The following is a 22,207-nucleotide window of genomic DNA, read 5'->3' on the forward strand; positions in this document are numbered from 1 at the left end:
GAGCCGAGATGACGTCGACTTTATTAGCTAAAGGTTTCAGCCGTAGCATACACAAGAGAGAGAGAGAGAGAGAAAAGAGACGACAGGCTGCCAACATATGGGCCTGGGATCTTCACGAAGTTCACATGCAGGCCCCCTGACTTTGTAGACATTGTTAGAAGAACCAGGAACCCCCTAGGCCGTTACATATCACCTAAATAAAGTTAAATTTCTCCAGCCTTCCCAACTTATACTACAGCATACCGCCGGCCATTTGATCACCTGTGGTACTGGGGGACTCGCGAGGGCTGGGAGTGGTCTGATGCAGCTGCATTGTGCACCGTGATCAATACATGCAATGCACGAAGATCAAACCGCGAATCAGAAACTCGTCATCCTTCATTCAGTGGGAGGTTGGTAAACCGGCTGCGAGGGGCGAGCGTGGGGGAATAGCAGGCAAGGGCTTAGCTCCAGATGAGGTTGGTAAAGCCTAGAGGACTACGCGCAGGTTCCTGGGGACCTGCAATACAGGGTAGACGAACACTTCATGGTCTCATCATGTACATCCATACAATCACAATTATACAACAACATGAGAAGAAGAAGGAAAAAGAGAAACCACGGCCGTCAGATCGTCAGCTCTAAGGTGGATATTGGGCATCATCATAGGCATCATTAATGTAGCACAAAGAGAAAAAAATGGATAAGGAAACAAAAACAGAGATATCAAACAGGGGATATAATTGAACAGAAATAACACGCTCCAAGCAATTTTCCAAACATTATTCATTACCATTTTGAAATCCGGCTTCCATCCATCCGGCCGGATTCTGGACCCTGACGCCTCCCGTGTTGTAGCCAATGAAACAGAAAAAGAAATCGTGGTAACCCTCGCAGTTGGTTGGATCGGATTCCCACCAAACGGTTCAGTCACCATCCTCCATAGACCATGAGCTAACGGACCTGAGTGTGACGCCTCAAATCACATTGCTCATGTCCATGGTCGAGGACGGGGCGATGCTGTGAACCGATCTCGACGTATCCAGGGACATGCGATCACCACTGAGCATCTTGACCACCTTCTTGTCCTTGTTGGGCCGGGCAATGAGCACTTGCGCCGGGCAGACTACCACCTCGTCGTCGCCTTCGCCCCGGTCATTGCCCTTCTTTACCACCAGCGGGAACAGAACAACCCGTACCACCGCCTGCTGCGATTCCAGCACGTCATTCGAGATCGTTTCACCGCTGCGCTCATTCATCAAGGAGGCGTTGAAGTAGACCTGCCGGGCAAGATCCCCGTTAGTGTCATATTCGGGCTGCAGTGGCGGCAGCATAATGTATTCCGCTAGCTGCGTACGCATCTCGATAGACAGGTGGACCGCGACCCGGAGCACCTTGCGGAGGGAGTCTAGAAGCTGGGCCTCGACATTGGTCGGTGGCGGGAGGAGACGCGACAGGGTGTCGAAGATCTCCAGAGCCACAGCTTCGGTGTCGCTCTCACGCTGCTTCAAGAAAGTGGGCCGCTTCGAGAGCAGAGTCAGGGTAGTGGCTCGCCACCGATGGATAGCGCTGCGCGGGCCAATGTCGGCCAGTTGTTTCTCCAGAGACTTGAGCTTCTGTCGTTGCTCGCGATCCATGCCGAACAGATATCGGGTGAAGATAAATTCCCACACCATTGTCATGACAACAGACATGAACACATCCCGGCGACGAACCCGGTCGGCGAGGTAGGTATCTGCATCGGAACCATCCAGGATGGCATTGTCGAACCGGTCGGCGATCTTTTCATCTTGTAGGTCGCCGAGCTTGCGGCAGCGACGATGATCGGAATGCTTGGAGAAACGGAGGACCCATTGCTGCACATGACCACATAATTTCTGGCACGCAGCGTCAAAGTAGTCCTCGTCGCGGAAGACAAGGACGTCGTCTTGCATGGCCGCTGCGATCTGTTGTTGTAGCTGTTTCACCTTGTCGCGGGCAGTCTCCAGGTCCTCCCGCAGCCGTCGTAGTTCCATATCCTTTTGTGCCAACGCCGTATCCACCTCTTGTCGCACTCGATCGTGCATTTCCGCCGACAGCTGTTGGTTCTCCGAGCGCATTTCGTCGACTTGACGACTGAACGTGTCCTGCATCACCTGAACCTCCTGCGCGTGGGTGGCAGTGAGGTGAGAGCTTGTGTTTGCCAACCCCTCGTTCTCTTCCGTCAGCCGGGCCACTTCTTTCTGGAACCACTCCAGCGAGCTCTTCAATTGTTCAACCTCGGCGGCTCTGTCACGCAAATCGGCGTCGCGGTTGTTAAGTGCATGGTCGCTCTTGCGTCGAGCGACGCTGACGTTCCGGAGTTTATCTTCCGCTTCATCTCGGGCCGCTACCAGAAGGCGATTTTCGGAGATGAGTCGGTCGAGACGATTCTCGAGTTCTTGTAGATGTTGCATGCTTCGACGGTGGCGGATGCTGGGCGGTCGGCTAGGCGACCGGGGCGAGCTGGGCGTCTCACCCCAACCCTCCTACATACCGGAAACACACGACGGTCAGCGACGACGGAATGACGAACGGACGAGAGGGGCACTTACGTAGACATCCGTCATGGTTCGAAGGGGGCGCTTGCCCTTGTCCGTGACGGGGTCGTAGGAGGAAGAAGAGGCGATGCGCTCGAGGTTGAGGTCCGACGCCGACGCCGACGCAGAAGAAGCGGGAGGCTGGGCCTTGCGCTCTGATTGGTCGTCGCCCGACTGCCCTTGACTGGCCGCCGCCCGCAAATCGCCGCTGGCGCTGCGAGAACTGCGCCGCAGCGACCGTGTGAGCTCCTGGATGCTCTGCACGCTCTGCACGCTCTGCACACTTCGCACGCTGCTCGGCCGCAGAATCGGCATGCCCTGTTCCGGCGTCCGGAGCACCTCGGCCGCCCAAGCGCTGTCTACCACTCGACTCTCGGGTCTACTACGCTTCTTGACATCCACGTCCGCCGTCTCATCCAACAACAGCGTGTCCTTGTCCGGGGTTGGCCAGGTCTGACGTGCCAACGCGTTGTCGGTAAACTTCCGGACCGGGGTTTCGGGACGAGGAAGCACATGCTCGGGCTTCATCTCCAGACGGGGCGTGCCGCGTCCGTGACCCACGGTTCTTGCGCCAGTGGATCGCTCTGCTCGACCTCTTGGCTCATCCTCGTCAATCGTTTGCAATGGCGTCCGCGGAGGTGACACTGTCTCCCGATCCACCCCGGGTGATCCTTTGAGGAGTGGCGGCTGTGGCGAGGGCGTCCGTGCTTGAGTGCTTGGCTCAACCTCCAACGACCACGGCCGCGGTGGATGGTTATGTCGTCCATGGATGGACGGGCTGCGCCGTAGCTCACACGTCGGGCTAGACCGTGATGGTTGTTGCTCGATTTCCGTATCGATACGGGGTGAAGATCGAACAAGTACCGATTGTCGCTCATGCATGGGCAACGGAGCATACAGAGGAGCCTCGTCGTGAGGGGAGAGTTTGGGTCCCGATGCTTCAGCCTCAATGTCTTCGGGAGTCTCTTTATTCTTGTCTTCCCCCCACCGTATGTCAATTTGCCTGGGTTCCTCATTTGGCCCGTCCGAAAGAACAGACACGTTATATGAGGGGTCTGCTTCAACCTCAAGCACAGGCTCGATAGGTGTAGGATGCAGCTCAGGCTCTGTTGATGTAGACTCTTCTGAATGATCCTGTTCCGTAGGTTTAACATCACCCTGCGCCGACGAAGGGTAGTCGGCCGTGGTAGCGATGGGCGCTTCCAAGACTTTCTCGCTGTCGCGATTCGCTTCCCTGTCAATAGTCTCTTCCTCAGCCCCATCTTTTGCTGACCCGGACGCCTCAACTAGCGCAGGTCGACGGAAAAATCCTCGCTCCAGTTCAGGAAAGATGCTAGCAACCTTGCTTTGCTGATGTGCTTCTGCACCAAGGGATTCGGTGCTTGGCTTCGCCAAACCAGAGCTTCCCATTTCGCGTACGGTATGCTCTGACGCTGGCTCAATAGTAGTGGCACCTTCCTCAAGCATGCTCCGCGTCTCCATTTCTTGCCCAGGGCTGCCATCGGTTGTTTCAGAGGGAGCTTGTCCCTTTTCGCCTGGTTTATGTTGGGATGCCCTGGCTTGTCTTGCTTTTTTGGCTGCAGCTGATACACTTAGACGCCGGGTCACACCTTCGGGTGTAGCAGACTCATCAAACTCTGCAATGCCTGGCTCGAATGGAATTGGACGAGCCTCGGGAGACGAATCGGGTGATTGTTCTGTAGAATCAACCTGGCTCTTCTCCCAGTCTATTGTAGGCCAAGAGTCGTCATCTTGTGTGCGTTGCTCCCAAGCCGGAGTCCCGGTCATCTGTGCTGAAGGACTGCCGTCCTGCTTGTAGGATGGCCTGGATTCTGAAACTTTGTCGTCAAGACTTTGGTTCCCCTTACGCTTCTTCTTTTTTTCTTTCCGAGAGAGCGATTTTGAAGGGACTCCATCTTCCTTCGGCTGTGCAGCAGCCAGTGTATCTGATGATTCAGTGACTTGCTCCTGGACTAAGTTCAGGTCCTCAGCAGCACTAGCTTCGACTTCTGGTTGCGGTTGTTGTGCTGACTCAACAAACTCCTCCTCGGCCTTCTGCTTAGCCTTCCTCCGTTCTTTCTTCGACAGCTTCTTTGCCAAGGGGAGTGTGACATCTGCCTGTTCCGGAAGTATGTCTGGCAACTCTTCAACAGTCTCAGGGCCACCCTTTTCTTCCAGCGTTTCAGTGGCTGACCCTGCACTGGCCTTTCCTTCATGTTCGTGCTGGAACATCATATGTTGACTTTCTACACCCGGCAACTCTTTGAGTTGGTTAGATCCCTCTGCTGTAAGCTCTGCTACCTCCTCAACCTGCGGTGTCTCAAATCGTTCCTCGTTTTCACCATCTTGCATAGTGCGACCTTCCCATTCCTTCTCCCGCATTTCTTCGACGATATTGCTCGGCTCTTCAACAGGAATATGAGCGGAAGTAGGAATGTCTGTCCACTCGTCTACACCTTTCTCCGTGGCAGCTGTCCCTTCAGTTGGAGTAAGTGTCAAGGCATCCTGCTCTTCCTTTGTCTGTTTCTTTGCCTTCTTCTTTTTCTTCTTGGATTCTTTGCGAGTAGTGGACGTCTCCGGAGGTGTGTCCCCTTCAACATTTTCCCTCGAAACCTCAGCTGTTGCTTCGGCAGCAGATGGGATGATATTGTTGTCACCCATGAGCTCGTTGTCCTGAGACGCTTGCTCTGACAGCATAGCTGGTGGTTCCAGAGCGTCTGGTGTCTGCTCGAGAGTCTCGTCATACGAAGTGGCGGGCTCAGTCTCTGCAGCTGGCTCACTAGGCTTTTCTTCTAGGACAGCATCATTTCGCATGGCATGCAATTCGTCTTTGCACTCTCCGGGTTTGTAAGCCTGTTCAGAAGGTGTTTCTGTCATTTCCCGTGAGGCGGAAACCTGATTTTCTGGGGCTGCTTCGCTCCGAACAGGGACTTCAACTACCTCCTGTGGATCATATTTCTCTTCTGCTTGAACGGAACCCTTCTTTTTCTTTTTCTTGTTTTTCTTCTTGGCAATGGGATCGATTGGCATTTTCCAAGTATCGGTTGAGGCTTCTGCCCCAGCAAACTCCGGAATAACAGCCTCGAGAATAGCAGATTCCTCGGGTGTGTTTCCCTTGGGAGATTCCATAGTAGTTGCAGGATATGGTGGTTGCACGTTATCATCGAGATTAGACTCAACTGGGGGCCCGTTCAGGACGTCCATCTCGTCTCCCTGACCCTCAGCAGTGGCAATTGCCTCGGAATCGTATGATGCTGCCTCATTCTCATTCGTTTGCGACACGGCCCGCTCAAGTGGTGCATCTAGAACCAGAACAGGCTCTGTGCTTGATGTTGTGGGCTTTGGCAAGTCGTCAGGAGGGACTGTATCCGTCGCCAGCTCATTGTCCTGTGTTGCGGCACTCTGCTCAGATTCCTGTATGTTGGCTGCCTGTTGTGCCTGGCGCTGTTTCTTTTTCTCTTTTTTGCTTCTCTTCTTTGATGGCGCATCAGTTGTGGGAGATGCCATCTCAGGTGCCTTTTCAGTTGACACTGCTTCCTGCATAGTTTCCGATGTTTGTATGAATGCTTCTGCACCCATACCCGGAGTGTCGCTCACTGACCCCTTTCTCCCTTCCGTACCAAGTGACTGTTCGTCATTGGCAGTTATTTCGTCTTTCTCCCCAACCTCCTCGATCGGTGGCTGCTCCGTATCCCCTATTGTCTCCTGATCGATAGCTTCAGGCTCAATTCTCTCGCTACTGATTTTTCCTTCCGCCTGCATTGATGGTGCCCCAGTCCCGTTATTGGCCTTCTCCATACTTTCAGCAGGCTTTTTGACGAAGACCTCGTGTACATCACCCGATTCCTTCAGTTCGTTGATTATTGACGGCCCACTTTGATTTGGCACATTGGCGTCCAGCTCAGCGGGTATGTGACCTTCGTCGGAGGGAAAGGAAACCGGGTCGCCTTCGCTTTTCTCAGGCTCGAGTTGGGGTGGATAAGCGAATGAAGTCGCTCGTTCTTGCTCTACCTGCGGAGATACCATGTCATCAGTCCAAATCATATCTTCATCGGTTTTGCCGTGGTTTTCGGTGCCGTGGGACTGATTGTCTTTACCGTCATCTTCAGCAGGTATATGCGCCGTTTCGAGCGATGGTTCCGCGGACTTGGTTTCGCTGGGAAGTTGAACCTCGCTCGAATTACGAGTCTCTTCCGCAGCAGCTGTTTGAGACAGCTCCGCGGCAGATTCCACAGCATCGGCTAGAATTTTGGACTGGCGTCTCTTTTCTTTCTTTGCCTTCTTCCTCGCTTTGGCTGACATGGGAGGGGGATCATCCTCGAGCTTCTCTGGTGGTTGGGCAATGTCCTCGGATACATTTGATTCCTTCACGTCAAGGGCGGTAGTGTCGATAGGCGTCTCAGGCTCAACTGCAGTTTCAGGTTCGACAGGAATCTCGGATTCAGCAGGAGCATTGGTTTCAGCAGAAGCACTGGGTTCAGCAGGAGTATCAGGCTCAGCAGGAGTATCGGGTTCGACGGAAGTGACTGGTTCGCTCGGGGCATTGTTGATGCCAGAATCGGCGACCGCTGCATCAGCGTCTTCAATCGCCTCTCCGGTCGTGCTCTTCTTCTTCTTCTTCTTTTTCTTCTTAGACTTGGTGGTTCCAGCCTCTTGTTCAGCATTACCAGTGACAGTTTGAGGATCATTTTCCGCGATAGGAGACTGCGCAATATCGGCGTCTGGACTAGCTTCGGTCTGTAATGTTTCAACCGCCTCAGCAACTCCTGCATCCTGTTCCAGTTCGTGGCTTTCCCCAGCGTCCTTAATAGTAATAGAAGCATCTGCATTTGAGTCAGAGCTCGGGGCTTCTTGGGTGGGGTCGGCCTCTGTTGACGACAGGTGTTCTTCATGGGGGCCTAGTTGACCTTCTGACTTGTCGACTTGGTCTTCAGCTGTAAATTCAATTGACTGTTGCGTATCATCCTGAGGACCGACCGCAGAAGTCACTATGGCTTGACTCTCTTCGGACAAAGCAGGCAGTTTTTCGAGCGGCTCCATGGAAGCTGGCGTGGTTTCCTGAAGCTCTGCAAGTCCGGCATCGATGGTGTCTTGATTCAGCTCAGTGAGAGCACTATCTCCAGGCTTTCCCACATCTCCCTGTTCGGGGGTTTCGCTAGCGTCCACCGCAGTATCACTGGGCTCGGTTGGTTGTAACGTCGATTCTTCAGCCGCGAAGGAGACAGACTTCCGCTTTTTCTTATCTTTCTTCGCCTTCTTCTTGGACGTTGGTGCCGGAGCTTCTTGAACAATTTCTGTCGGTTGACTCTCAAGCTCCTTGACTTCCCCTACAGGTAGCTCCAGAAGGGCGTCATCGAATTTGCCAATGTCATCGGCCACAGCAGAGGTGTCCACATTCTCGGAAGTATCGATTGGCTTTGATTCTGCCTCAGGGAGCGGTTCAACGCTGTCGTCTTCTTGTGCGGGAACAGGCTGGACCTCATCGGTAGTAATTGATTGACGCTTCTTCTTCTTCTTCTCCTCCTCCTTCTTCGACTTCGTAGTTGATGAAGTTTGAACGTCTTCTTGAATGGGGCCAACATCCGCACTAGAAGCCTCATCCCCTCTGTCCTTGCTGGCCATGTCTGCTGGAACTTCTTCCTGAGTGGTTTCCATACCAGTAGCAACGCTGTTCTGTGGTTCGGCAAGTCCAATGGCTGCTGTGTCTACTCCAGACACGCGCTCACTCTGGGAGCCACCTTCAGAAGCAATTCCCTCTTTTCGAGGCTCTTCTCGAACTTGTTCAATTTTACGACTAGGCTTATCACTCGAAAGTTCAGGCATCTCTTCTGCTGGAACAATTGACCCAGCAATTTCCTGTGAGGGCTCGTCGCTTGGAAGAGTAGTTCCCACCACATCTTGGGTTTCAGATGCCAGAGTGTCCGCCTCCGCCGCACCCAACTCTTCAGCTGCAGAGCTTCCTTCAGTGGCATAAAAATGTTGGTCCTGAGCTGTAGCAACATCGGGTTCGGATAACTTATTAGTTGAAGGCTGTGGCTCAGTCTCAGTGAGTGCCAGGTCGCTGATATGCTCCCCTGCGGGGTGTACAAACTCTGTGTTCTCCGTTGCCACCTCCTCAACTGCTGTGGAGTCTACAGTTGCACCTTCAGGCAAATCGCTTGGCGGCTGGGCAATTGGGGTCGCAGAAGCGGTGTCTTCAGTACCGGCATCCCTGGGTTGCTCTCTAGAGAGCTCTTTGGCTATTCCTGGCTCGTCGTCTGTAGCAAGTTCAACCATCTCGGGCTCTAGAGGAGCACTCGGCTCCTCGGACGGTGACTCAGATGTTGGATCATCCTCGGAGACCGCCACAAATTCAGTAGTCGGCGTGCTGACAGTTGACTCGGCGTGCTGCTTCTGTTGTTTTTTCTTTTCCTTCTTTGCCTTCTTCCTCTGAGCCGCAGTCATGGGGACAGGAGCTTCAATTGTTTGCTCTTCCAGAGCCCCAGTTGTATTGACAGTTTCTGGGGCTTGGATTGGCTCTTCCTGCTGTTGGTCCTGATCGGCAGGGGCAGAGGACTCTTCGGCAGCGGCGAGAGGAGCTTCCGCAATTGCAATTGTAGGATCGGTATTGTCTAAAGCAGGCTCGACCGGTGCCAGGCTCTCATCGGGCGTCGCTGGTTGGCTTTGTCTCTTCTTCTGCTTGTTTTTCTTGTTCTTCTTGCCAGTCGGTGTAGAGCTTCCCGCTTCTGATTCAGGGTCGGGTCCAGGCGCCGGCTCGACCGCTGATTGATCAGGCACATGTGGTGCGTCGTCATTGGCCTCGAGCTTCTCCACCGGCAGGCTTGAGTCAGGACTAGTACTATCTATAGTAGTAGTAACGGTGGCATCCGCGAGGGGCTCCGCTAGAGATTCCTCGGCGACCTCCTCCGGTTGGGGCTCCTCGAGCTCGCCCTGGGCGGCGGATGACACTTCACCGCTTGTTTGGAGGAGCGGGGACTCGGCGGACTCTTCTTGAGTGGCCTCGGGCTGTTCAGGCTGAGGGTCGGTCAGGGCAGAAGATTTACGATTCTTCTTATTCTTCTTGCTCTTCTTCTTCGATTGATTTCCCACAGTCTCTTCTGGCTTGTCTTCCCGGACGTCTTCAACCAAGTCGCCTGTTTGAGTGTCCTCTGCTGAGCCCCCAACTAGCAGTGTTCCCTCTGCTTCAGGCCCATGGCTTGGCTCTTCGTTGTTCTTGTCACAAGCCTCCTCTGACAGCTTTAGCTCTAGCGCTTCGTCACGAGCTGTGGCTGGTTCAGCTCCAGTCTCAGGTACAGCTTCAGTCTCCGGCACAACTTTAGCTTCGGTTTCTGGTACAGCTTCAGTCTCCAATGCAGCTTCGGTTTCTGGCATAGCTTCATTTTCCGGCACAGCTTCAATTTCAGGCGCAGCTTGAGCCTCGACGACTACCTCGACTTCAGCCGAAGTTGGCTGCGGAATATCCGCTTGTTCTGTTCCTGGAGAGGCCTCGGCGGTGCCCTTGCGCCTGTTCTTCTTCTTCTTTTTGCTGCTCTTGCGTGACAAGGAAGCCTCTGGTTCTACAGGGGCCGACCGAGAATCCTCTCCGGTTACAGTAGGCTCAGGTGCCGGTTGCGCTGGGTCAGTTGAAACAGATAAGTCCGCGAGTACTATGTTGTCCTTCGGAGACTCGCCTTGGGCAGCTGCGACGTCTTGTTCTACCGTATCCTTAGCCATGTGCTGTTCCACCGCCTGAATATCTGTTTCCTTGCCTTCGTCTTGGCGCAGCTGCTCTGGTGCTCTCTCGAGTTCAATCGGCTTAGATTGAACGGCTTCGTTGCCAGCGGAAACTTCCTGTGGACATTCTCCTGACGTTCCGTTTTCCACATCAGCACTCGGAGATGTTTCTTCGGCCTCGCGCTCTGGAAATAAAGCGTCAGGCTCGTTCGGCTCTGCGACATTTTCAATGGCGCCCTGGATCTCTGTTTGAGTGGATTCGACTTCCGTGCTACTAGCTGTAATCTCCTCGGGCGATTGTAAATCCTTGGTTTCTTCTGCAGCTTCTGTAACATGGCTGGTGGTATTATTAGCCAGCGACATTTCTGGCACACGAACCACTACAGGTTCGTCCGGATGCTCTAGAGTAGTAGCCTGGGCCGAATCGGCATTCTCGAGGTCAACCTCTTCCTCAGAGGGCTTGAACTCCTCCTCTATAGCCGTAGGATTCTCCATTGTTGTTTCAACGGGCTCTTCGCTTGGCTTGGCCTCCTCTGCCGTAGCAGCTTCGTCAAGGGGTACCCTAATCTCAACATCATTGGACTCTTCACGCTTGTCTGCCCTTTTCTCAATGCTAGTCTCCTCAGCCAGTTTGGCTGCTTCGAGATCCCCAGAAGCTTCCGTAATCTCGGTCGGATCTTCCGTAACCGCAGGTTCTTCAGACGACTTAGCAGTCTCAGTTTCAGAGGGTCCTTCGATGCCTAAGTCTGGAGCGGCACTCTTGCTCTTCTTCTTCTTCTTTTTCTTGGCTTTCTTGGAAGAGGATGTTGCATCTAAAGGTGTCTCTAAGACGTCAACAGCAGGTGCGGCTTCAGACGCCGGTGCGTTTTGCTGTGGTTCAGGGGCCTGAAGGTTTTCTTGCGTCTTGGACTCCTCCGGCACCGGTTCCTCTTCTAGGATTGTAGGCTGTTCCATTGCAGGCGTTTCTTGATATATAGATTCCTTTGATTGTTTGGCTTCTGTAGGCTGTTCGGTTGCCGATGTGTCCGGGTCTGCAGAATGTCGCAATTGTTCTGTTTCTGCAAGAAGCTCTTCCGGCACTGGGACTTGTTCAGCCAGTTGTGCCGCTTGAATTTCCGGCTCGGTTCGCTTCTCAGTCTCGATAGCAGTCTCACGAGGGTCTGAGGCTTGTTCTAGAGGCGATGCTCCCTGAAGTTCGAACTCGATTGGCTTCTCGGATTCCGTAATGGGCTCTTCGGTCAAGGTAGTTTGTTCAGCCAGCGCTGACAACTGAGGCTCAGAGTCTGCTACCTTCTCAGCTTCCACAGATCCAGGGGCGGTTTCTGTACTGGCCTCTTCAGTAGCGTCAGCTATCTCCTTCCGTACTGGAGAATCTTCCAACTTCTCGGCTTCTGTAGGTCCAATGGCAATTTCGGCAGTAAGCTCTTCGGTTGAAGGAATTGGCTCAGCCAGTTTTGACACTTGAGGCTCAGGCTCTACCGTTCTGTCAAAACTCGCAGACTCGGGGGCAGTTTCTGCAGCCAGTTCTTCAGCAACAGCAGCTTGCTCCACTAGTGTTGCCTCCTGAGGGCCAGACTCTGCTATATGTTCGGCCTCCACAGATTCATAGGCAGTTTCTGCAGTCAGCTCCTCAGCCACGGGGGTTATTTCAGCTACCGCTGGCTCCTGGGGCCCAGGCTCTGCAGCGCCTGCTCTTTCCGCGGATTCGGGAGCAGTTACCACAGCGGGGTCTTCAGTCACAGCAGCCACCTGGGGCTCAGGTTCTGCTCCCTTCTTAGCTTCTGCATTTTCAGGGGCGGTTTCTGCGCTCAGCTCTTCAGTTACAACCGTTGGCTCCTCCGCTGGTGTTGACCTCTGGGCCTCAGAACCTGCGACCCCCTCGGCGTCTGTAGATTCAGGAATATTTTCCACAGTGGGCTCTCCAGCGACGGCAGACACTTGAGGTTCAGTGGCATTTTCAGCGTCAGGGCCTTCGGTTACAGCAGCTTGCTGCACTGGTGCTGGTTCTTGGGTTTCAGACTCTGCAGCCTTCTCAGCTTCTGTACTGGGCTCTTGAATTATAGTAGCTTGCTCTTCCGCCGATACTGGTCTCTGAGTTTCAGACTCTGCAGTGCCCTCGGTGTTCACGGTAGGTTCGGACACAACAGCTTGCTGTACTGGTTCTGGCTCACGAGTTGTTAATTCTGCAACCCGCTCAATCTCTGCAGGTTCAGGAGCGGTTTCTACCATTTGATCTTCAGGACATGCCGTGGGTTCCTTAGGTGGTGATGTAGCCTCGTCAGTGCCTAGGTCAACGCTCTTGCCCTTCTTCTTCTTCTTATTTTTCTTTTTCTTAGACGATGCTGATGGTGTAGTTGCGTCGACACTAGGTTCATCAGGCTGTCCGGTCGCAGGATCGTGAACAACACCAGCTGTGGTTTCGACTTTGGGCTCCGTGCTGCTGGGAGCATCTTCTGTCTTGATTGACACCGGCTCCTGTTGCTCAGCTTCGGGCATTTTCTCGAACAACGCTGATGCAATCTGGGCCTCAATTGATTCTGTAGACTTATTCATTGGCACTTCCGGTGTAGGCACTGTCTCCGCGATGGCCTTTTCTGCCTCCGATTCTTTGATTCCGCCAGAGGTGTCTTCGACCGGTGTCTCTTCTGTCACACTAGTGCCTAGTTCTTCGGAAACTGTCTCAATAAATCGTTCGGCAGCCTTCTTAGTGTCATCTGAGTTAGGCCCAGTAGTGTCCATAGTAATGGTTTCCATAACTGCCCCCAACCCCTCCTGTCCAGCCCCACATGTGACATCTTCAGACAAGACTTGCGTCGATTCATCAACTTGCGGTTCTTCGGATTGCGTTGCGGTTTCTTGGTCAGCACTCCTTATCTCGTCTGATACTACCGTCTCTGAGCTCCGTGTAACAACATCATTAAAGATTTCCGGCTTCTGTTGCTCCTTTGACTCAATGTCTGGTTCTGCTGGCGTTTCAACGATTTCGTCCAGGGATTTGCTAGCTTGTTCGGTTACCGAGTCACTGGCATTGGACACCACCTGAGGACTGCTTTGTTCTGGCCACTGCTCCTGAGACTCGCCAGATGCCTCTTCCGCGTTCTCTGCGATGGAAGGCATCTCGACATCTGTCTTTCCTTGATCAAGCTCATACACCACTGGATCGGGAACAGCATTATCGGGAACATCTTCAGATTTCCTTTCATCAGTGAACGCTGAAGACCCTTGTTCGTCGGGTTGCATTTCGGAATGCAAGTTTTCCGGCTTCTTCGCCAGATCCACGGCGAGAACAGAATCATCCTTGGGCAGATCGATCGAAGCGGTATGCAGTTCCTCAGAGGCGTCTATCTTTGTTGTTGCAGACCCGACTGCGGCTGTCACAACAGCTCCGACAATAGCTGCAAGCCCCGTGGGTGCATTATCTTGAATTGGAGAAGCCGACCGATCTTTCTCGGAGGTTAACGAGTCCGGGGCATCGTCCTCAACACCTAGGATGTTTGCATTCACAGTGGTCCGGGCAGTATCCTTGCCGTCTTCGAGACCTTGTTCCTTGTCTGCGGGTGCTCCTTTTTCGGAGTCCAGGGTGTCGAGTCGGACGCTGTCATCTGCACGTACAGCATCCGCAACCTCAACAAAGCTAGAGTCCATACCAGACTTGAATGCGTGCATTGCGGAATCTGTCTTTGCCTGTGTTGGCGTAGTATCTGTAGTATCATCGGCATGGGGCGGCTTGTCTTCTGGTGTAGATGGCCGCATTTCAGGAAGCGACGGCATAGCTTCCACCACACGCTCCCTATCAGCATCGTCTTTCACTCCGACCGCAGAGCCCTCGGCCGAGGGAAGAGTGGCCATCGTTGGAGATGGTGGCAATTCCGGATAGCTGGGCGGGTCTTGCAAAAGCTCGGAGGGCGAATGGAACTCATAATTTAATTTCTCTTTCCGGGTAGGGGGGTGGTGATAGGTCTGGCCGAAGGTAGCAGCAGTGGGGGTGCCTTGTTCAGAACCGAGAACATCATTGGGAGACTCGTCCCCTAACTGATTCTGTGTAAGGGACATCTCCGTATCACTAGGCTGAGATGGTCCCTGAACGTGATGGCTTAGGTCAACCATTTCCCACCTCATGGCATCGGGCAGAGCCCTGAGGTCTTCCAAAGACGCGTTCGCCGAGGAGGTCTTGCTCGATGGCAGGGAAGGCAAGGGCTCATCGGGCTGGGGATCCACCTTGCCAGTACCGAAACGCTCCACCAGCCACAAGGGCCTGATCTCGCGGGAATTCTTGAACTCGGTGGAGGCAGGGCGGCGGCGGCCCTGGGTTGGAGAGCCGGGGGAAGGGGCCGCGGCTGAAGAGAGGGAAGGGGACCGGTTCACTCGGGGGGAAGTTGGTGGCCGGCGGAAGTGCAGAGGCACGGCTGTAGGGGACTCGGTGGCCCGGAACACCGACGACCGCCGGGATGGCAGGCCTGGGTCCTCTTCCTGATACCGGGCCATCTCCGGGGAGGTTGGTCTACTGCGAGACGTCGGGCCCGGATCGACGGCTCTCTCTGCCGCCGGAAGCGATGCAGAGCGGCTCCTTGGCCGGGAATCCAGCACATCGACGAGTCCCAGCCCTGTAATCTCAGACTCCAGCCGCCCCGAAGCACCCTGTTCATCACCCTCCTCGTCTACCTTGCCTGGCATTTCGGGGCCCTCCACTAAAAAAGACCGTTGCTCGTCGTCCGGCAATTGCTCCCGTTCCTATACATGGGAAAGAAAAAGATACCCTTTAGTATATGCACGGTACGGAACCTCTCAAACGGATATGGGAATAGCCTGGGCAGAGCCAGAAAAGATTTACAGGTAATGGGAAAGACAGCCAAGCACTATACCTTCTCAAACTCCGACGATTTACCACTCTCCATCATGTCCTCGTATCTTTGTCGCCGTCTTTCTTCCCTTCGTTGCCGGCTAGACTTGTAATGCTCAACGTTAATGTTCTCCTTGTCCTCAACTGCGCTGTTCTCGTCATCCAGTGCGTCTCCTCGGCTGGAGCTCCGACGCCTGGAAGACTTCTCCCTCCGTCGAGAGTCAGTCTCCGATTGAACTTCACGGGAAGAGCGCCTATCAGCAGAGGATGCCCTTTTGCTTTCCACTGGTTCAGAAATTCTTGACCCAAAAAGATTGCTCAAGAAACCGCCGGGTTTCATCTCCTTCACCTTCTCATCCGTGCTTCTGCGTTTGTCACTGGTCTCTCCAAATGCGGGGGGCGAAGAGGTGGTGGAAACCGCGTCTTCGGAGTGATCACTTTTACGCTTGGAGCGCCTCTTCCGTCGCTTCTTCTTTCCTTCAACTGCTTCGCCGCCGACTGCGGATGGATTGATGTCGTCATTTGTTTCGAGGTCACTACTGCTCTGGTCTGACTTGTCTTGCGTTTTTGAAGCCGTATCAGTTCTCGCTTCGGGTGCTGGTACGATCGAGGAAGAATCATCCCCTTGCATTGTGGACGGATCACCCAGCTCCTTTGGTTTTTCGGATGGCTGTTCGGGCTCAAAGCCACCGGGCATAGAAAGGACTTCCTCGGGGAATTCGATATCTTGACCTTTGTTGACGGACTCCAAGCCTCGCTGGCTGTCAAAGCTGTCGCTGGTATCGCGCTCGTTCCTGCGACTAAGATGCTCGATAACCTCTTGCGCAATTGACTGTTGGGCTGGTGCTATGATCTCGCCACCAGACAGAGGCTCAGGCTCAGCAAAGAGGGGACTATCCTCAATGAGGTGATCCGGCCCCACCGGTGCCTTTTCATCACCCGGCGTTTCAACTTCGCCTTCAACAAATCCATGAGGCACCGTGCGCGATACAGACATTTCATCCCAAGGCGGGACAAACTTCACCTTAGGCTCCGGCATGGAAGGGGAGCTCCTTGTATGGAAGGTGGGGTTATCTGTCACAAGCGAGGGGTCAAAGCCTGCAGCTGCAGTTGCAGCTGCAAGTGCAGCCGCGAACTCGATATCTGCTCCCACAATGCTTGGTATGACCTTAGGCGAGGGGTCAGTAGAGGAGCTAGTCGGGTACTCTTGGACATTCCCTGCGGTAGGACGCTCAAGCTCTCTGTGCTCAGGGTCTCTAGTATCTTGGTCCACTGATTCAAGTTCAGAAGATGTCGATAGTACTTCATATTCATGCATCTCATGCTTGCCCCAGGACACGCGTGAGCCGGTCGTTTGTCGTTCAAACCTGCTATCTTCTTTGGGCCGCTCTGGTATCAAAACGATCGGCGACGCCCTGGCGGAGCCAATCAAACTTTGTGGGGGGGTGGGCTCAGTAAGGGTCAATCCAGGCACAGGCCATGGCAAGCCACTGAAGTCCGGGTGCGGTTCTTCCGTCACAACTGAAGCTTCATTCGCAGGCTCTACTTCAACGATCGTTGGCATCGAAGCAGGCTCTCGGCGTGCGTAAGTATCAGGGCTGTAACGCAATTCTTCGGGCGCGAAGAACTGCGCATAGTCCTCGTAAACGGGCTTAGCGGGCTTTTTACGAGGCTGACGAGATGGCGGGGGCCTTACAACCTCTGGCTGGCGGCTCATCTGCGAGCGCTCCTCGGTCATTGTTTTCCCAGCTTCAGACATCGGAAGGCTTGATGAAATAGACTCGGACTCGGAAACACGACGCCTCTCCGCTCGGCGCTTTTCTCGGCGCACCTCGTGTCGCCGTTGACTGGCGGTCTCCGAGAAATCATCATTTGAGGATTTCCCGGACAGCCCGGTAGCAGCAGCAGCAGCAGCAGCAACACCCACAGCACCTGCTGCTGCTGCAGCACCAATCCAGGATGAGGAATCTCTTTCTCTCCGAGAATATTCTTCCTCGGTCCTTGACTTCTCGTATTCGCGTTCTCTCTGGCGACTTGCTTGGCGCTCAGCGTCCCGAAGTGCCATCTCCTGCTCTCTATCTACAAGTTGCACTCCTTCTCTGCGCTCACCATCTCGTCTCAAGCTTTCCCGGCGACTGGTACGTCGCTCCTTGTCAACCTGCTCCTCTGTCAAGTCGAACTGGACTGAAGCTTGATCTTTCAACGTTGAGCGACGTCTGATGCTTGATGTTGACATGCTCTCAAGGGGCTCGGTGTGAAGGACGGGAGAGGAGTCACTACGTCGGTGTGAACGGTTGATTCTTGAAGAAATGTCGCTTCGCTCAACGTAGTCCTCAGACCTCTGGTTCCACCGGTCGCTTCTCATATGTGGCAACTGAGTTTCATAGGGCATGAAAGCGCTTCCGGGGGTAGGTGGCTCGTCCGGTGCACTGTAAGCTTGGATGGATTCTCCTTGAGTAGTGTACACCGACTGTGAGACCCGTGTCACCGGTTGAGGTTGCTGGAGGGGAATAGGTCCTGGCCGGACGAGTGTCGGCTGAGCAGGGGGCAGAGATGAGACATTGATGGCGTCGAAACGCGAAGGGTCACTGGTGGGCACTGGGGCCACATGTTGAAGACTTCCCGACTCGCTTGTGGCATCCTGGCTAGACGCCTTTGTACTCCGGTTGTACGCCGAAGCTAAGGCGGCTGTACCGAGACCAGCTGCGACTGTAGCCTCCGCGGGGAAGCGCTTATCCGATGAGCGAGACCTTCTCTTCTTCTTCTTGGTCTTCTTACTTCCCCATCCCCAAGTCCACCTCGACGTTCCAGAATCGGACGAATGTGAATCAGTGCTGGGGAAAAGTCCACTACCCCCAAACGCAAGACCCGAGCTGACGCTCGATGAGGACTGGTCTCCAGAGTCTAGGTCTTCCCAGCCCTCGTCGTTGGCAGCCGATGACTCGTAATCTGACCGAGCGGACCGCGATTCCTTGCCGGCAAGGATCTCCCCGGTTCGCCGACGACTCCGCTCGGACGAGGCCACCAATGCTGTTGCGGTTGCGCCTAGTCCCAGTAACGCAGCATCCACATCTTCATCGGCCTTCTTTTTGCTTCGCCTATTAGACTTACCTGGCTGGCGTTTCGCGTATCCAGTCCCAAACGCCAAATCCGCATCGAGCGATGATGACGAAGAATTGTGGAACGAAAAGATGCTCCTGCGCCTTTTAGTCCGTCGCTTCCGGCGATTTTCCGATGACGCGGTAAAAAACGAACTAAAGCCACCACCAACAGACTTTCGAGCCGGTCTTGAGATGTCGACAAAGGAATTATCAGAGGAAGACGTCTTTCTACCCCTGGTCTTTCTAGGGGATGGGCTGCGGCTTCTGCTTCGGTGACGGGATTCATATTCTGACATGACCGCTGTTCCTACTGCAGCGCCCAGAGCCGCATCCCTGAGCGCAGCATGCCGACGGGCTCTGGATGATGACCGGGAGCGTGAGCGGGAGCGTACGCGGGATTCCTCATACCTACTCAGCTTCGAGTCCGAATGGTAAGAGCTGTGGTCGGTACGTTCCCGAGAATGGCTTTGATAGGATCGTCTGTATACGCCACGCGAGGTTTGGCTTCGTCGACCAGATGTGGATGCGCCCTCACTTTCATGCAGGGAATGCCGAGAGCTTGCCACCCGACCTGATCGGATACTGTAAGTCTCATCAAAATCCTTGTTACTGAATATAGATTTAACCGCAATTCCACCAAGTAACCCAGGCAGCCATGAGTTACTTGGCGATCTTTTGCGACGCCTTCCCTCGTCCTCCGACGACGTGTAACGGCTCGCCTTGTCAACGCGCGAGCCATTACTGTGCCGATCAGCAGAGCGGCGTCGGGGTTTATGGTTGTGCCTGCGAGGTGCGTCGCGCGATGTCGAACTGGGGTCAAAGCAGTGTTGGCAAATCCCGATGGTTTCTGTGTAGTCCTCGAACATGCCGACCCCCTCTGTATCCCGCCAAAAATCAATAAATTTATCCAAGGGACCGCGTCGGCGTTGCTGGAAAGCCAAGCCTCCCGACTGGAAAGGAGCACCATGGTAAACGGCAGCATGATGAGGGTGTAGAGGACTCGCCGCGTACCCTGCCGCTGCTGCTGCTGCCGCCGCAGGTCCTGCTGCAAAAGATGTCGGATTTTGCTGAGGTGGGTACATCGGGGGATCCGGGTAAGCTGGACTGTTCTGGGAGACCTCTTCGTAGTTTTGCACGGTGTATTGAGAAGAATGGTCCACGCTAACGGAGGACTGATGGTGGTGACTCATCATATAACCTGCTGCTGCACCTGCTGCTGCAGCGCCGACTGCGGCATCCACTCCCTGAGATTGAGAAGGTTCCTGGGGATTCGATACGCTGGGCGGCACATAAGTTGAAGGGGACTCTGAGGTGGTGTGCTCTGAAAGCTCCGTGGCTGCTGCCGCCGGCGCCATTGTTGCTACCCCAGTGGGTAGTCCAGATATCCCACTCGTCTGTACGGATGGTTTCGACGGTTTCGCTGGCTTTGGCGGCTTGGGAGCAGAGGTAGAAGATGGCTGTTCAATTTGTTCGATCCCCAAATCAGCATCGTCCGTGTAGTAGGCTGCTGCGGCGCCGACCTGCCCCATGCTACTAGGTTCGGGTGGCGGGTTTGCTACCGGAGAAGCTGACATCAAATGCGCTTGGTCGCTGGGGGTCACCAATGGAGGTTTAGGCCGGACGCCTGGCTGGTCTTGAACAGACTGTCCCTGGTCACCATAGTATTCGGCTGCTTCACCTGCAGGATGCGGCGGTCGGTAAGGTTCAGCAACATATGTAGGGAATTGGCCGGGAAACTGTTGGGGTACATGAGGATCGTAAAACGCGGTCGCATGTGGTGGGCTGGGCATTGAGGTGGTTGGCGTTGCATCAGCACCTGGAGGGTATGTATGAGAACCCGCAATGGCAAAGCTACCCTCAGGCCCAGAGGCAGGTATGCCCATAGGCACTGGTGAGGAGTACATATCGCCCGACTGAGTACGTCGCCGTTCAGGCCGCTCACCATCACGGTCGCGAGCGATGGCCTCGCCGACGCGATCTGTCCTGGTCCGCTCACGCTCCCGGCTCGGCGATCGTACTCGCTCGCGCCGGCGGGAGCTCTTCCCCTCTTCATCGCCAATGTCTCGGTATCGATCGCGACGGATGGTGTCGTCAGAGTCCTGACGTCTGGGCGCGCGTTCCGTCACGAAGCGATCAGGCTCGACGGGAGTGCCCTGGTCTGCCGTCGCGTAGCTCGAAGCTACCGACTCACCCGCCAGGCTCGGCGCATAACGCTTGGTCCGACTGCTCGAGGATCGGTAGTTTGACAGGTCACCCAAGCCACGGTCACGGTCGTCACCCCGTGAGGACTTGCGGCTCACTGTAGAAGACTTCGAGTCGGTTCTGCGCCGGCTACTACTACTTTTGGAGCTTGAGGAGCTGCGGACATCGGAGGATGAGCGGCCCCCGCCCAGAAGGGCTTTGAACATGGTGGGCAGAGAGCGATCAAAGCTCTAGCGACTCAGGCAACCATGTGGAATGGAGGATCGACACGGTCGCCTAATGAATCCGTCGAAGCGAAAGAGGTTAAAGAAAGATTGATAATAGAATTGGAAGAGAAATCGTGCAATCGTAATCAATGTTCGTCAGGGGGGGGAAAGGAAGGACCATGGGGAAGAGAGGGAGGGGGTGGTTGGTGGTTGGTGGTTGGTGGTTGGTTGGTTGGTTGGTGAAAGGGAAGATAGAGCGGGAGAAAGATAGTAATAATAATAATAATAAGAGGGTTGGCGGTGGTACTAGTATAGATCGGCGGGCGTTGTTTTTGCGATGGGCGGAGGAAACAGTAAACAAGTGAACCGTGGTTCTTTTTTTCTCGGGAGTCGGAGGGTCCCAACTGGAGCGAGCGGAGACAAGGTCAGCCTCCAGAGTTCAGAGACTGTGAGCAGTGAGCACTGAGCAGCGTCGGTTGCTCCAGACAATCCGCCACTAACTGGGCCTAGCGTGCTGGACAAGGATGGGGCGCGATGAACGAGGCCGGAGCGAGTCCTTGTTCATATTATGATTATTATTGATGAGCTGAACACTGACCTGATTACTGACGGGCAAAGGAATGTGGGGTAGGTAGATATCGATCGGTCAGATGCGGGAGGGCATGATGGCAGCAGCATTCATCAGATCTGAGATGTATACGGAGTTGATGTACGGAGTAGAGGAATGTATGCAATTTACTACCGCGAGAGGGAAGAATGGGAAGGAATCGGAAGAAAGAGAGGAAAACTCGCGGTGAGGCTGGGGGCCGCCGGGGGGCACGTGCCGAGCCCCAGCAAAGAGGCTGGCTGGCTGGACGCGGCTGGGCCTGTTCAGTGGCTGTCACCCACTCATTCAACTCGTGCTGATACGTCATATTATTGTTTCCTCCAGATGGGTACTGTGTAGTATAGGTAGGTCTAGTAGATTGTCCACACTCTTCAGAGAATTCTAACTATCCAGAAGCATTTTTGGTCTCTCCCATATACCCCCGTGATTTACTACTAAACAGTCGATTGGAGTGGTTCCAGCAACATGTACCGACAAGACACCAGCGGCATGCAGGACATAACTAGTACTAGTCACCGGAGGTGTGCAGATAGGACGGGTTCCTACTAACAACAGCAGCATCAACAGTCCTTATCTCCATCTACATCCACATCATCTGTCCAAGTCATCACCCCCATCGTAACAACCGCGACATCACAACATGGCGCAAGTACCTCCGTTGGATTGGAGTCCAGTAACGAGATATGCCGGTCTTCGTGAGAAAAGGATCCTGGGCAAGCGATGTTGTGTGATCCCCCATCCCCATGGCTGGAAGCAACTACAGACGCGAACAGCATGATGATATCTTGGATATAGCCTTCTTTAACTGATCCCGGGTCGAAATATTGCTCTTGAAGTAAGTAAACCTAACAGCGCACTTCGAGCCAGCACCACCGCCGCCACCACCTGGCTCCAGTCGTACGGGTCGGCAATGTCACCATCTCTCGCCCGACAATCGACTCGATTTTCAACACGGCGGATGACAGCGACACAAATGTGGGTACATCGAGCACCCGATGTCT

General features: G+C 54.3%; 1 protein-coding gene across 1 annotated transcript; it reads right to left on the reverse strand.

Moving 5' to 3' along the window:
* Positions 1-956: 956 nt before the first annotated feature.
* Positions 957-20,599, reverse strand: lah (involucrin repeat protein; the record flags this gene model as incomplete). Its single annotated transcript, XM_025607882.1, has 4 exons — positions 957-2,486; positions 2,553-11,717; positions 12,408-14,981; positions 15,113-20,599. The coding sequence occupies 4 exons, from the start codon at positions 20,597-20,599 to the stop codon at positions 957-959; spliced, it is 18,756 nt and encodes a 6,251-aa protein (XP_025470071.1).
* Between the last annotated feature and the right edge of the window lie 1,608 nt (positions 20,600-22,207).

This window comes from Aspergillus sclerotioniger, assembly GCF_003184525.1.
Source record: "Aspergillus sclerotioniger CBS 115572 chromosome Unknown BO94scaffold_7, whole genome shotgun sequence".
Taxonomy (NCBI): domain Eukaryota; kingdom Fungi; phylum Ascomycota; class Eurotiomycetes; order Eurotiales; family Aspergillaceae; genus Aspergillus; species Aspergillus sclerotioniger.